Source organism: Canis lupus, chromosome 7 (genome assembly GCF_011100685.1).
Source record: "Canis lupus familiaris isolate Mischka breed German Shepherd chromosome 7, alternate assembly UU_Cfam_GSD_1.0, whole genome shotgun sequence".
Taxonomy (NCBI): Eukaryota; Metazoa; Chordata; class Mammalia; order Carnivora; family Canidae; genus Canis; species Canis lupus.
Window position 1 is genome coordinate 57524976 of NC_049228.1, and position 12790 is coordinate 57537765.

Sequence of the window (12790 nt, forward strand, 5' to 3'; positions counted from 1 at the left end):
AAAATCATACTCCAAAACAACAAACTTAAAAAAAAAAATCAGAGATTTTAAATAGTCTTCAGGACTTAAAACTAAGTCGACCTTCTGTTATATAAGTAAATAGCATAATTGCTTTCTAATCGTGTCATTTAATATTTGTCAAGAGAATTTGGTAGTCTTAACATCCTTAAGAAAAAAAATGGTCTAGAAAAGCATTTATTAAATCAGCAAGAACCTATTTGTCTGGCTTTAAGGATTGTAACAAGTCTATAGGAAAGTAGAAATTTTAAAAGTATATATTTAGAGCATGACTGCTCAAAGGATAAGGTACCCATAAAGTTGTTAAAATGATAAGAAATGTGAGGCGCCTGGGTGGCTCAGTTGGTTAAGCGTCTGCCATCAGCTCAGGTTGTGATCTCAGGGTCCTGGAGTAGAGACCTGTGTCAGCCTCCCTGCTCAGTGGAGAGTCGGCTTCTCCCTCCCCTTCCCCCTCCCCACTTTTGTGTGCATGTGTGCTCAAATAAATAAGTAAAATCTTTAAAAATAAATATAATAAAATAAGAAATATAAATTGAAAATTCAGGAACTAGAGAACCTAAAGCAGGTCGAGAGAGAATCATATTAGTATGTGCCTAATAAGAAATGAAAACTGATTTAGATTAGCTCATTGTTAAAGATGACTCCTTACAGAGATGCCCCAAAACAAACAAATTAGATTCCATCTTTAAGTGGTACTCAAGTGGCTTAGCTGGTTAAGCATCCGCCTTTGGCTCAAGTCATGATCCCAGGGTCTTGGGCTCCCTGTTCAGCTGGGAACATGCTTCCCCGCCCCTCCTCCCCTCATGCTCTCTCTCTCTCTCTCTCTTACTCTCTCAAGTAAATGAATTGTTTGTTTGTTTTTTTTTTTAAAAGATTCCGTCTTTAAGAGTTTGGCAAGGTATCTTGCTACATGTAATTTTCATTGTGATGGAGTTTTCTTTTAACCATGTACAAAAGTTATTCCCCTAACCACTCAAAACAGGGAAGAGGAGGTTTGGTTCAAAGAGCCTTTGAAGATTACAACTGAAAACACCAAAAGAAATACCTTAAAACTATGCCAGTCTGTGCATTCTTCTGAAACCCTACTTTGAATACCTTGTCAACTTTAATATTCTTAATTCATACTTACTTGCTTTTTAAAATACTACATCTGACCACTGCAAGGCAGCTAGCTACCTAACACTGCTAACTACTGTTTCCTTAAAATTCTTCTCAGTTTCCCCTGTCACACTCTATCCTGGATTTCTTCCTATCCTGTCCATTCCTTCTCGGGCTGCACTTTTCTTCATTTCAGATTTAAGTATATATTCTCCAGCACTTTGTCTTATCTAGCCCCTCTGCTATCTTCCAACTTACAGACCTCCCTCAGCCGCTACACTCAAACTCACAGCTTTAGTATTCCAGATCCACATAGATACTCTTTAACTACTGGGCATCATCAAATCTTACATGCATCTCCTTAAAATGTCAGGAATCTCTTCTCTCCATTCCCACTATCATTACCTTGATTCAGGTTCTAACCATTTCTCTCTCTGACACAGCAATGAATGACCTCTTCACTAGTCTCACCACTACACCAAGAAGTTGAATCCTGTTACTAAAGTAAACTTTCTAAAATTGAAATGTGATCATGCTTCTCCTCTGCCAAAAATTATTGAGTAGGTCTCCATGGCTTTCAGGAAAAAGTTCAAATTGGCTTACACAGAAAGTTCCTGCCAACATCTCTAAACTCTATCTCTACTATATTCATCCTTTGGCTTCGGCCTGGAAACTGTCATCCTCTTAACCCCTCCTTGCCTCTACATAAGCCGTAAATCTAATCAGGGTATTCCCCAACAAACCCTGAATAACCAATTCTGATCTAAAGTATTACTTCATCCAGGAAATCTCTCCTTTAGTCATAGGCTGATTTAGATGCTGCTCTTAATGCTCACATAAAATTTTCCTCCTAAATCACTTCCATATCAATCACATCCATACTTAGGTCTTCTCCATTAGACTATTAACACAGTCTTAACTTTTCCCCAAGGAAAGAGCACCTTGTATTCTTTCTACCTGACATACAGAAGACATTCAACAATTACTGTTTGAAAAAATAAATAAGAATTATATAGAAATTTATATTATGATGAAGTTATTCTAATGATAATGAACTTGTTCCTTTCATTTGAATAGTCAGTGGGCAAATCCTTTGCAGTCATTGAAATGGAGATGAAATTTTTTTTTATTTTCTAACATATTCATAGTGACCCAAAGCCCTTACCACCTCATTTCCTACTACCTATGAGTCAAAAACTGATTCTGTAGCTAAATGGAAGTATTTTTAAAGGCACAGGTTTGTCCTTTGTGAAAAAGGAGGAGCAAATGACATGGTAAACGAGATTAACAATTCTTCTATTTCCCCACAAACTCTTTCCAGTCAGTCAAGACCCTGTTCCACCATTACCATCCTTTCCAAATAAAACTTTTCCCTCCCTCTGCCTTCTTTTAATTCATTGAACCTCAGAGCAACTGTGTGTTTGTGGAGGTGGAAAGAAAAATGGGTTGAGGAGGACAGTGATAAAGCAGTTAAGTGTCCATTCTTCCTATCAACAATATCTACTCTACATTTCATTTCCACATCTAGTCTTGTCATATCCAAGTCCAATGAGATGATTAGAAAAAGGTCCTCAAAAATCATCTCCACTCTGTTTTCCATACCGTTGATGTCAGGCCAAATTAGTCTGATTTAAAATGTCCCACATGGGAAATGAACTAGAGCAAACTGCATGGAACTTTGAGGAGAGCTGAAGATTACAATGAGTTCTATGAGGTCAATGACCCAAAGGGTAACTGAAACGATTCTGTCCAGAAACACCTACTTCCTCTCAATCTGACTTCCTACCTTCCCCTTTGTCCACTCACTGCCAGCACAAGCACAGGAAAGGCATCAAGTTATAATAACGAATAGGGACAAGTTAAAGGCCAAAAAGTTATACATTGTGCTGTGAACATCTCAAAATATTTCCCTTAGCAATCTGCATTTCTTGAACCAAATCACAAAGCAATTTTGGACTGTCATTCATCTCCCATAACAGCAAAACATAACTGGCACAACTCCTATAATGAAAAGTTACATACTCCTGGCTTACATGACTGCAGAATAGGAAGAAGGTGGGGATCAGAGTCAGAAAAATGGGTATCAAACAATAATAAAACATCTGATTAAGAACCCCAAAATTCAATCCATTCTTTACAAAATTATAGAATACACTCAAAAAGAAAAAAAAAAAGGTGGAGAAAGAAATATAAACTTGTGCCACTCTTTTCAGCTACTTGCAAGCACACAGAACTTTCAAATTTGAGTGTATTTTTTCAAATAAAGATTTCCAGGCTTCACCTGCCAGAAATTCTTCTGTAAATCTGGAATGGAGCCTGGGTATTGGTATGTTTACTTAAAAAGTTCCCCAAGGACTCTGATCAGCAGCCAGGTTTGTCAGATGTGCTATGTATCTTTACAAGAAGGGCTCCTTCCAACCCTGACTGACACTCAAGCCGTCTGTAAAATTATCGAAGTTCTTCCTAGAAATATGCCAAATCAGAGCACTGTGCCATCTCACCCAATCCCTTTGTGTCCCACCCCTGGAGTCACTGCCTTGCCTTCGGTTCATTCCATGGAACAGCAATCTTCCTTTTCTATCTCTACCTTGGTAGCAACCAAGTAATAAGCAGAAGGGTAAAACAAAGGGAAACTATCACTTCAATACCCGGAAATCCTGTCAGTTCTCACACAGGAGAGAAGACACCCCATTCTAGATCATTCCAACATGTACCGAATTTTAAAGGAAAGGGAACATTTTCCAGGGTGGCCTGGGAAGCAGGGCTGAAAAGGTAAGTTAGAGAAGACTTCCCGAAGGATCTGGAAAGAAGGGCCCCAGGTTCTGAAAGAAAAGTTGAAAGCAGGGCAGGTCACAGACAGAGGGTGGTGGGGGGAGCGGGCCCGTGCCGGCACCTTCGGCCGGTTTTGACACTCGACACCCCAGCCTTCACTCAGGTTGCTAGGAAACAAAAAGGCTCCACGTTCCCTGCCATTCCTCCCGGGCCCGGAGGAGAGGGGGGCCTCCGGGGGCTGAAGCCACGACCGGGAGGAGCCCGGCCACAGCCCCGGGGGCGCGCAAGCAAGGGATGGATACCCGAGGGCCGGGGGGTGGGGGGGGTGAGGGCGCAGGAAGCCGGCCGCGAGCTCGGGAGGAGGGCGGGCCGCGCCCAGGGGCGCCGGGGCAAGTCGCGGTGGGCCCTGCTCCCGCCAGGCCGCGGCCGAGGGTCCGGAGCTGGACGCCCGGCCTCAGCGCCCACCCGGCTCCGCGCGGGGGAGGACGCGTCTACTCACACGTGCTGACAGGCCGCGGTCCTCACGGGCGTTTTGAGCACCTCCTGACAGACAGGGCAGTAGAAATCATCTTCGGTGTAGGACGTGGCCGCGGAGAGCTCCTCGGCCATGGCGGGGGATGGGGGATCGAGGCGATGGCGGCGGCGGCAGCAGCGGCGGCGACAGCGGCCAAGCTGGCGGTGGCGGCCCGGGGCCCGACTCCCTGCGCGAACCCGGCGGGGGGGAGGGGAATCGCGTCAGGAAGCGGCTCGCGCCAGGAAGGGGGGGCGGGGCGGGGGGGCGGGGCCGAACGCCGGGACGCGGGGGCCGCACGCGCCGGGCGGGGGCCGGCCCCGGGGCTGCTCCTCCCCCGGGGGCGGGGCCTGGCGGGAGGCCGGCCGGGAGCGGCGCCTTCGCTTTCGCTTCCACGCGGGCTCGCGCGCACGCGGGACGCCGCGCCCCTCCGCCCGGGAAGGAAGGCGACCCGGGCCCTGGCCGCCGCCACCGGCCGACGGCCTCCGGCGCCGGGCCGCCCCCTCGCCCCCGCCCGCGCCGCAACCCCGCCGCCGGCGGCTGCCCTCCCAGGTCGGCGGCTGCCTGCCCCGCCCCGCCCCTCCCCTCCCCGCCCCTCCGCGGGCCTAGCGGCTCACCTAGGAGCCCCCGAGCGCGCCGCTGAGGGAGCGGCTCTCCCGGCGCGCGGGGGTGAAGCGGCGCTGCGCCTCCTCGGGTTCAGCGGCCCGAAGGGGGCCGGGCCCGAGGCTCCTGGTGCGCCGGGATCCCACCGCCCCCTGCAGCCGCTCTCCGGGGCATTGCGCCGCCCGCACCGCCCGGGGTCGGGGAGGGGCGGGGGCACCGAGGAGTGGGGCGAGGGCGGGGCGGGGCGGGGCGGGGAGGGCGGCCTCCATAGCAACCGGCGCGTGGCTCGCGCCGCAGGTTGTGACCTCAGCAGCCGGGCGTCCTCCCGAAGCCCCGCCCCGCAGCCTCCCTCCAGCGGCGACCCCCCCCCCCCCCCCCCCCCCCCGTCTCACCGCGGCTGTCGAGGATACTGGGTTTTTCAGGAATTTGTTTTCCTCATAAAATACTGTCTAACGTTAAAGGCATGGTCCTTGCCATTTGCCTTTGACAGCATGTATGTCAAGGCGTGTTAGGAAGCAAGTAATACGCCTTTGCGGGGTTTTGATCCTTTGGGGAGGGAGAATTAAAAATAAGCTCCCTGGAGAGGGTTTGAACTTTCGCCCTCGACACGAGTCTGACGAGTTACAGTCGCTACAGTCGCAGATGGCAGTCTTCCGCCATCAATACTTTTTTTTGCTAGCTTTGAAGAAAAGTGAGGTAGAAGCATGGATCTAAGCATTTCATCAACGTTATTCACTATTTAAATGTTTTGCTTTTTTTTTTTTTTTTAATGAGCCCTTAGTTCCCAGATATAGCCACACAATTGATGAATCAGAAGATGGGGTCACAACCACATGAAAGGAGCTAAGGAAAATCGGGAACCTCATAAAGCATCCTCAATTAGCTTCAGAAAGGAAAAAAAAAAAAAAAAAAAAGATTTCATTACCGTGCTTGCTTAAAGCTCTCCACCACAGTCTCAGTGAATCCTACGCAGGAGCCATTGAATAGTCAATGCAGGCCTGTCATTCATTGTCTACATTGCCCTTGAAACTGTTAGATGTTACACTGGTGTCATGAACTTTGTTCTCAACTAGTTTACACTCTTGGGTGTCTAACAAAAGGCCAAAAAAAAAAAAAAAAAGGATATCTGCCAAAGTATCATTTTTCATAAACAGAGGCTCTAATGAGGATAGGAAGTGGAATGATTGGATTCGTATAGGTTTAGAGAAAAATCTGATTGAGGAGATGGGTCTTAATGTACATCTTAAAATAACAATTCCTAGAAAAATACTGAATTGTTTGTTCAATGAACAGGTTAATTCCCTTTACCAAAATACATTTTGTATTTTTGTGCCCTTTCTTCCCTAGGAAGAATAGTGGAAGCAGAGCAGGAAAGCTAATTTTAGCTTCAGATTTCCTGGGACGAGAAAGAGCACTTGACAAGAGGGACACCAAATAGCATAGTACAGGTACTTTTCAAATTTATTTATAAAATGGTTCTTGGATTTCAAACTTCACCTTTTTGCTAATATATTTCCAATCATATCCCACTCTTTTTGACCGCTTTAAGAAGTAAAGTGTATTTTCTGTTGAATAAAGTATTTCCCTTTACTCACTGGGAATCTTTAACCAGAACATTAATTTTGTGACTTTAATTTTATTTGCTTCATTTTCCTCTGGCAGCTTTACTGATGCTGTAATGGAAACATGTTTGCATTACTTCATCATATATGCTAAGAAGTCATTTGTGGGGTAAATGTAAGCATATAGTTGTTACTATGTGGAAATCCATAAAAAATGTGGTTACTCTCTGAGTGTTAACTAAGACAAATAAACCATAATGGCCAGAAGACAATCTGCTGTCTTGGCAGCATTTCATGTGAAAAATTAGTTGATATTTTTATGGCAATGTCACAGATTTACTCAAAATATCCTCATCCTTTGGGCAATAGGGGGAAAACCCTAAATATTACACCAACTTGATAAACTTAGTCTGTTGCAATAATTTAATCAGTTCCTTTACATTTAGGCTAAAGCATTAAGCTTTTAATATTCCATCTCTCTCATTCTGCTCCTCTCAAAATAACATCTGGAAGGAAAAGAGGGAAGACCAGGGGTAGCTGACATGAACTTGAGAATGTCAGTCTTGGTACCTACAAGGTCTCCTTTGAATTCTTGCTGGACTATGCTGCAGGGAGGCTAATTTTGGCTCCTTTCTGAAATGCAATGAGTGCTGGACATTCTGCTGCTCATACCTGCTGGTAAAGACTACTCCTGCCTGTCTCAGCTGAGTCAAGGCCCTGTGTTGAGTCAGCCTCACTAGCACTATAGAACCCTCTCAGTCTCTGCCACAATCATCTTCCAGTGCCTTGATCCTCAACATGGAAGGCCCTTCTTGCTCTGGTCTCAACACAGCTACCTTCCATGGCATCCCTTGGAGCCCTCTCCTCTCTCACTCTGGGATGGAGAGTCATTCCTTCTAAACATTCTGCATCACTGAATTTGCATGAAGTGCTGACCCCCCCAGCTTCGTTCTGTACAACCCAGAAGGCAATGTGCTCTCAGCTCCCTAGCCCTCACCACTTTCCTCATCCTATCTAATCACCTTTCCTCTATTCTGCCTTTCTTTTCCAACCACAATCCCTTGGACTGGAAAGAATGGACCTTTTCACCTTGCCTCCTACTCCCAACTGCCCACGCCTCCCACCACCACATTCAAAACTTTTCAGCCAAGTCCACTTGGCCAGGTAATTAACACACTAAAAGAGGAGATTGGTGAATCTAGAAAATTAACTTCTTTCTTCACAGAGCCTGGCTTTGTCTTACTACAGAGCCTCAAAAGTCTGTTTTGCCAGTAAAAGTAGTTGCTTGACTCTGAAGAAGTGAACTGGGAAACTGGGGAATGGAATGAGAGGGAGGCTCATATTTCACTGTCTACCTTTTGGTATCTCTTTAAATTGGTACCATGTGCAGTGTTGACATTCAGCTGGTTTGCACCAGTACATCTCTGCTAGTGCTTTTCACCTTGCCCACTATGATTGGGCAATAGTCTGTCCTGAATGGCCAGTGCCCATTTGGTTCCAGTTGTTAAATATTTTTTCACGTTAGTCCTGACCATGGACATAAACAACCTGTTAGCTGAAGGCATATAATTTCATTGTTTATGCCTGTTTTGGAAATGTTCTTTAAAAAAAAAAAAAAAAAAGCAACATTCTTTACATTCCTGATAAATTAATCCTAATTTCTTCTTTTCCCTACCTCACCCCTATACACATACAGGCAGATGGATCCCTCAGGCTGAGTAGGAAGGAGGTCAAGTGAATAAAAATGTGAAAGGGAAGCCATACAGGGCATTATGTTCCCATCAACAAACATTTATAAATCCTGTTTCCATCCGCCACTCTAAAAAATCATGATTTTTGTTTAGGTATCTTCTCTTTTTTTCCTGGATGTGTCCTTTAAGAGGACATTCCCAGCTCAAGGGGAAATACCAGAATTGAGATGAACCAATCTGAATGGGTCATTTCTTCTTGCCAGCAGTTTAAGCCTGGGCATGTGATTCAGTTATGACCACAGATGTGTGAGGGAAGTTCCATTGAGGGGCAAGTGCCTCTCTTTGCTGATTTAAAAAACAAATAGGAATAAATACTTCCATGCTATATCTGAATGTTTTCTTGTCCATCTGTGCCCCCTGGGACTCTGCAACCATCATGAAACCATGAAAAGAATAAGCCAATATGCTGACCATGGCGAGCTGAAAGATGGAAGGGAATGCAGGTCCTTAATGTAGTTAAGCCATTCTAAAAATCTAATTAACTTTGAAACTGTCTGACCTCCTGTTAAGCCCTTCTAGTTTAAACCATTCTCAGTTGGCTCTTTTGTTACTTGTAGCTCGCAGTATCTGAGCCAGACATTTGCTGGTTGATTATCAGTTCTGTTTCCCTACCTGTCACCTGTTCTGGTTTGTATTGCTGGAGCTGACCCTTACAGACCGTTTCCTATTTTCCCTTGCCCACTGACATCTGTCTATATTCAGTCAATGGCAGCCACTGATGGGAGACTAGAAAGAAGCAGCCAAGCGCTTCTCCCTCTCTCTGCTTCTGGCTGTGGCTTCATTTTTTTCCATGTTTTCAACTTCTGGAAGACCACCTTTCCCTCTAGGGTCCCAGAGCCTGCTGGGCAGTCCCTGACTTTTCTCAGCGTCTTTGGGGGTTTGCTTCACTCTCCCATAATGTCTTTCTGCGTTTCTGACATATTTGCAATTGTTTTCCATATTAAACATCCTCTTTTGAACTACTTATTGAACGTTCTCTGTCCTGATTGGACCTTGATGGATTTTCCTAACAGAATCAACACTTTAGGAGGAGATAGGAAGGCAAAGGAGGATGGAATCCTGCAAAAGTGGTTCCTCTTCCCCAAAGAGAAGGAACCAAGTTACTTGTCATTGTGAGTTTAAATCCTCTCCTCATAACTCTGCAAATTAACACAAATGAAAACTCAAAAGTGAGGTTATTAGTATTAAGTATGGAAAATAAGGGAATTTACCCTTTTATAGTCCATCCCGGTTTGGGACGGTTACATTGCAGCTCTTTCATAAATGTCATTATGAATATGCATTTCTCATGCTATTTAATGACATTTAATTTCCTATCATCAGTATTTTATAATCTATTGGACAGCTGTCATTTTTACTAATATTCCTATTTGAAGCCCAAGTGGCCCTAGTTATCCCATAGAATCCAGCTTCCGTGCTACAACTGATTAAAATAGAGGAGATATAGCACCACTATGTGCCAGTTACACTCTCTCCCCAGAAGGTAGAACTGAGATCCCCATATTCTAGTCAGTCTCTATTAGTGCCTTAACTTCGAAGTTATATTAACATGATCTGAGGAATAAGCACCCTGTTCCTTTGCCCAAGCAGAGAAAGCCAATCAGTAGATAGACCAAACCAAAAATGAAACAGACATTTTGAATGCAGGTGATATCATTTCATGGACTACACTATGTTGTCCTAAGAAGCAGGGCCACAGATTAGACCAGAAATAACAATACAGTCCAACCAATTAACTCACATTTTAACTTTGCTTTGATGCTGCGTTTTTTTTTTTCATCTTTGAGAGAAATATATAAATTTAAAGCTAAAACATCTCTCCTCTCTTTCTCCTCCCACCCTTCCCCCCACCCCCCGCCCTTTTTTTCCTTTCCCCTCCACCCTTTCACTTCACATATTTATCGACATCCTCTGGGCACATACCTTGAATAAAGGCAACTACAGTAAGATTAGTTCCAGCATAACAGTGGAGGCAGAAGCCTGACACCAGTTTTAAAAAGCAAACAAAGCCTAATTTTTAAAGAAATAGAAGAACTATCCAGCAGAAATATACACCCTTCTTTCTATACAGAAAGTTCAATTATTCCAGCCATTCCCCCTCAAAACATACACATAACTACTTATTCAGAAGAACACAATCCAAAGAACCTTCCAGCTATGCTTCTAGAGGCAATGTCATGAAACCACTATTTTTCCAGTCCAGTGTCTCTAAATTATTTATTTATTCCTTTAGTTGAGTCTTAATCTGATCCAGTTGTAGTATCTCGTAATCCTACAGCCTAGACTAAATCATATATGTAATCCCTATCAACCACCTCTTATGTACCACAATGCAGAGCAAATACAACTACAATGAAAACTTCCATTTAGAACAACACAGAGAGAGGGGAAGAAATCATGCAATATGTATCATTTGCTGCTGGACAGAGGTAATGAAGCAAAGTAGTGAATGAATCACTGAGTCTCATGAGCATCATTTGGTTGACTTGGCAGTGGTGAGAATTCTATTGTCGACTAATGTGGCTCTCTGATATTGCCTGCTGAAATCATTCCTATTGCCAAGGGAATACATATAAGGACATTAGAGTAGACAACCCATTTGGGAAGGAAGGGTATATTTCATTTGCAATTCACTTGTTAACTGTATGGGGGTATAAAAATGGCCTGAAGCCATCTAAGGAATTGGGTTCTTCTGTCCCATTGATTTCCATGCATCACAGGCCTGTTACATAGTTTGGTTTTTGCTGGTGCTACAATTCGAATAACACCATAGTCACCTATGAGTTTCACTTTATGGCAACATCCTAAAATCAAACAACAAAAACTTTATCAGGTCAGCATGGTTCTTGAGTTGAAGAGCCAAGGCTGGGCTATACTGATAAATTTTCTGTTCATTAGCCGCAACTTTGAGGACCACACATACCTAGTGCTCTCTGTTTGACAAACTTTGTTTCAGGACAGTATGGGTGAAGAAACTGTCTGAGCTGGCTGAGAACTCTTCTTTCTCTTCTAGAATAGCACCCTACCCACAAACTGAATTCCAGGCCAGTGTAGTTTGCAATGGCAGTGTCATCCTGTTTGTCAGGAGAGTGAGTGTGAGGCCCAGTGGTGTGGCTCAGGGTATCAGGTATCCCACATCCTCCATTAATTCCTCCCTGTTGTAGTTGACAGGATCTCCCATTTTCTCAGTCAGTACTTCAATGTTACACAGAGAAAGTGAAGCAAGTCTGAGAACTTGACTTCTCTGCACTTTGGTCTATCTTGATTTGGACCTCAGCATTATTAGTTCCCAACTCCTCTTTTTTTCCTGCTCACATTCAGGAAAATCTTTTATTTTTTATTTTTTAATTTTTTTTACGGGGTTGCTTAAAGATAAAAGCAACCACTTTTTTTTTTTTTAAGATTTATTTATTCATGAGAGAAACAGAAAGAGAGGCAGAGACAGGCAGAGGGAGGAGAAGCAGGCTCCATGCAAAGAGCCTGATGTGGGACTCGATCCCGGGAATCAGGGATCAGGCCCTGAGCCAAAAGCAGGCAGACATTCAACCGCTGAGCTACCCAGGCATTCCATATGCAGGAAAATCTTGATGGGTGCATGCAAATTTTTTGTTGTACCTTATTGAAGTTACTCAGGAAAAATCAGCATAATCTGATTTATCAGTCTGAGTATAATCAGGAGAAAAAAAATCACATAGTAATTTGACTAGAGAAAGTTAAAAAAAAAGATTTTATTTATTAATTTGACAGAGAGAGAGAAAGCACAAGCACACAAGAAAGGGAAGGGGCGGAGGGAGAGGGATCAGCAGACTCTCTCTGCTGAGTGGAGAGCCACATTCCATGTGGGGCTTGATCTCAGGACCCTAAGATCATGACCTGAGCTGAAGGCAGATGCTTAACCAGCTCAGCCACCCAGATGCCCCATCCAGAGCAAGTTTAATATAAAGTTTTTAAAACTCTAATAAGGGATTGGTATAATAAGTAAAGAGGAGGCTAAAGAATATAGGCTTCAATGCTTACTTTAGCAGCACATGTACTAAAATTAGAACCATACAGAGAAGATTGGCGTGGCCCCTGAACAAGGATGACCCGCAAATTCACGAAGCATTCCATATTAAAAAAAAAAAATTAAAAGAGACTTGAGTACCCAGAGAAGGGCCCTTCCACCAGTAGGATGGAGATCCTGACCTTGCTGGAGAGGACCCAGCCGTGGTTCACTGGATGGCAGAGAAGTCTCTATGGTATCATGCTGGGGGAACTTGCTGGAAATACATCCTCTAGGATGCAAGGGAAAGCTGTTTACAGAGATGTGTCTCATGGAGGCATTTTGTTATAAAACCAACCAGGGGGACTTTGGAGCAAGCTGCTATCTGCTGGGTGCTGCTGGCCACTGCGCACTGCAGAAGCTGGGGTTGACCCTGTGCGCTATGGCGAAGCAAGCACATCAGAAATGGGAAACAATACCCCTTTCCTCCTGC

General features: G+C 44.3%; 1 protein-coding gene and 1 non-coding gene across 5 annotated transcripts in view; one reads left to right on the top strand and one right to left on the bottom strand.

The window, feature by feature from the left end:
• Positions 1 to 5174, bottom strand: part of RNF138 (ring finger protein 138) — a 35072-nt gene extending 29898 nt beyond the window's left edge. The window contains exons 1-2 of one of the 4 annotated variants that reach the window (XM_038543587.1): positions 5017 to 5174; positions 4388 to 4589 (exon numbers count right to left, since the gene is read on the bottom strand). In XM_038543587.1, the coding sequence (XP_038399515.1) occupies positions 4388 to 4497 (110 nt within the window). In that variant the 5' untranslated portion in view covers positions 4498 to 4589; positions 5017 to 5174. Of the gene's footprint in view, positions 1 to 2718; positions 2738 to 3657; positions 3803 to 4387; positions 4590 to 5016 lie in introns of those variants that run through there. The other 3 variants (XM_038543586.1, XM_038543589.1, XM_038543590.1) reach the window with 3 other exon arrangements.
• A 7150-nt stretch (positions 5175 to 12324) lies between these two features.
• On the top strand, positions 12325 to 12431 carry LOC119872781. Its single transcript, XR_005362797.1, has one exon. It is a non-coding gene; the product is annotated as a U6 spliceosomal RNA (small nuclear RNA).
• The last annotated feature ends 359 nt before the right edge of the window (positions 12432 to 12790 follow it).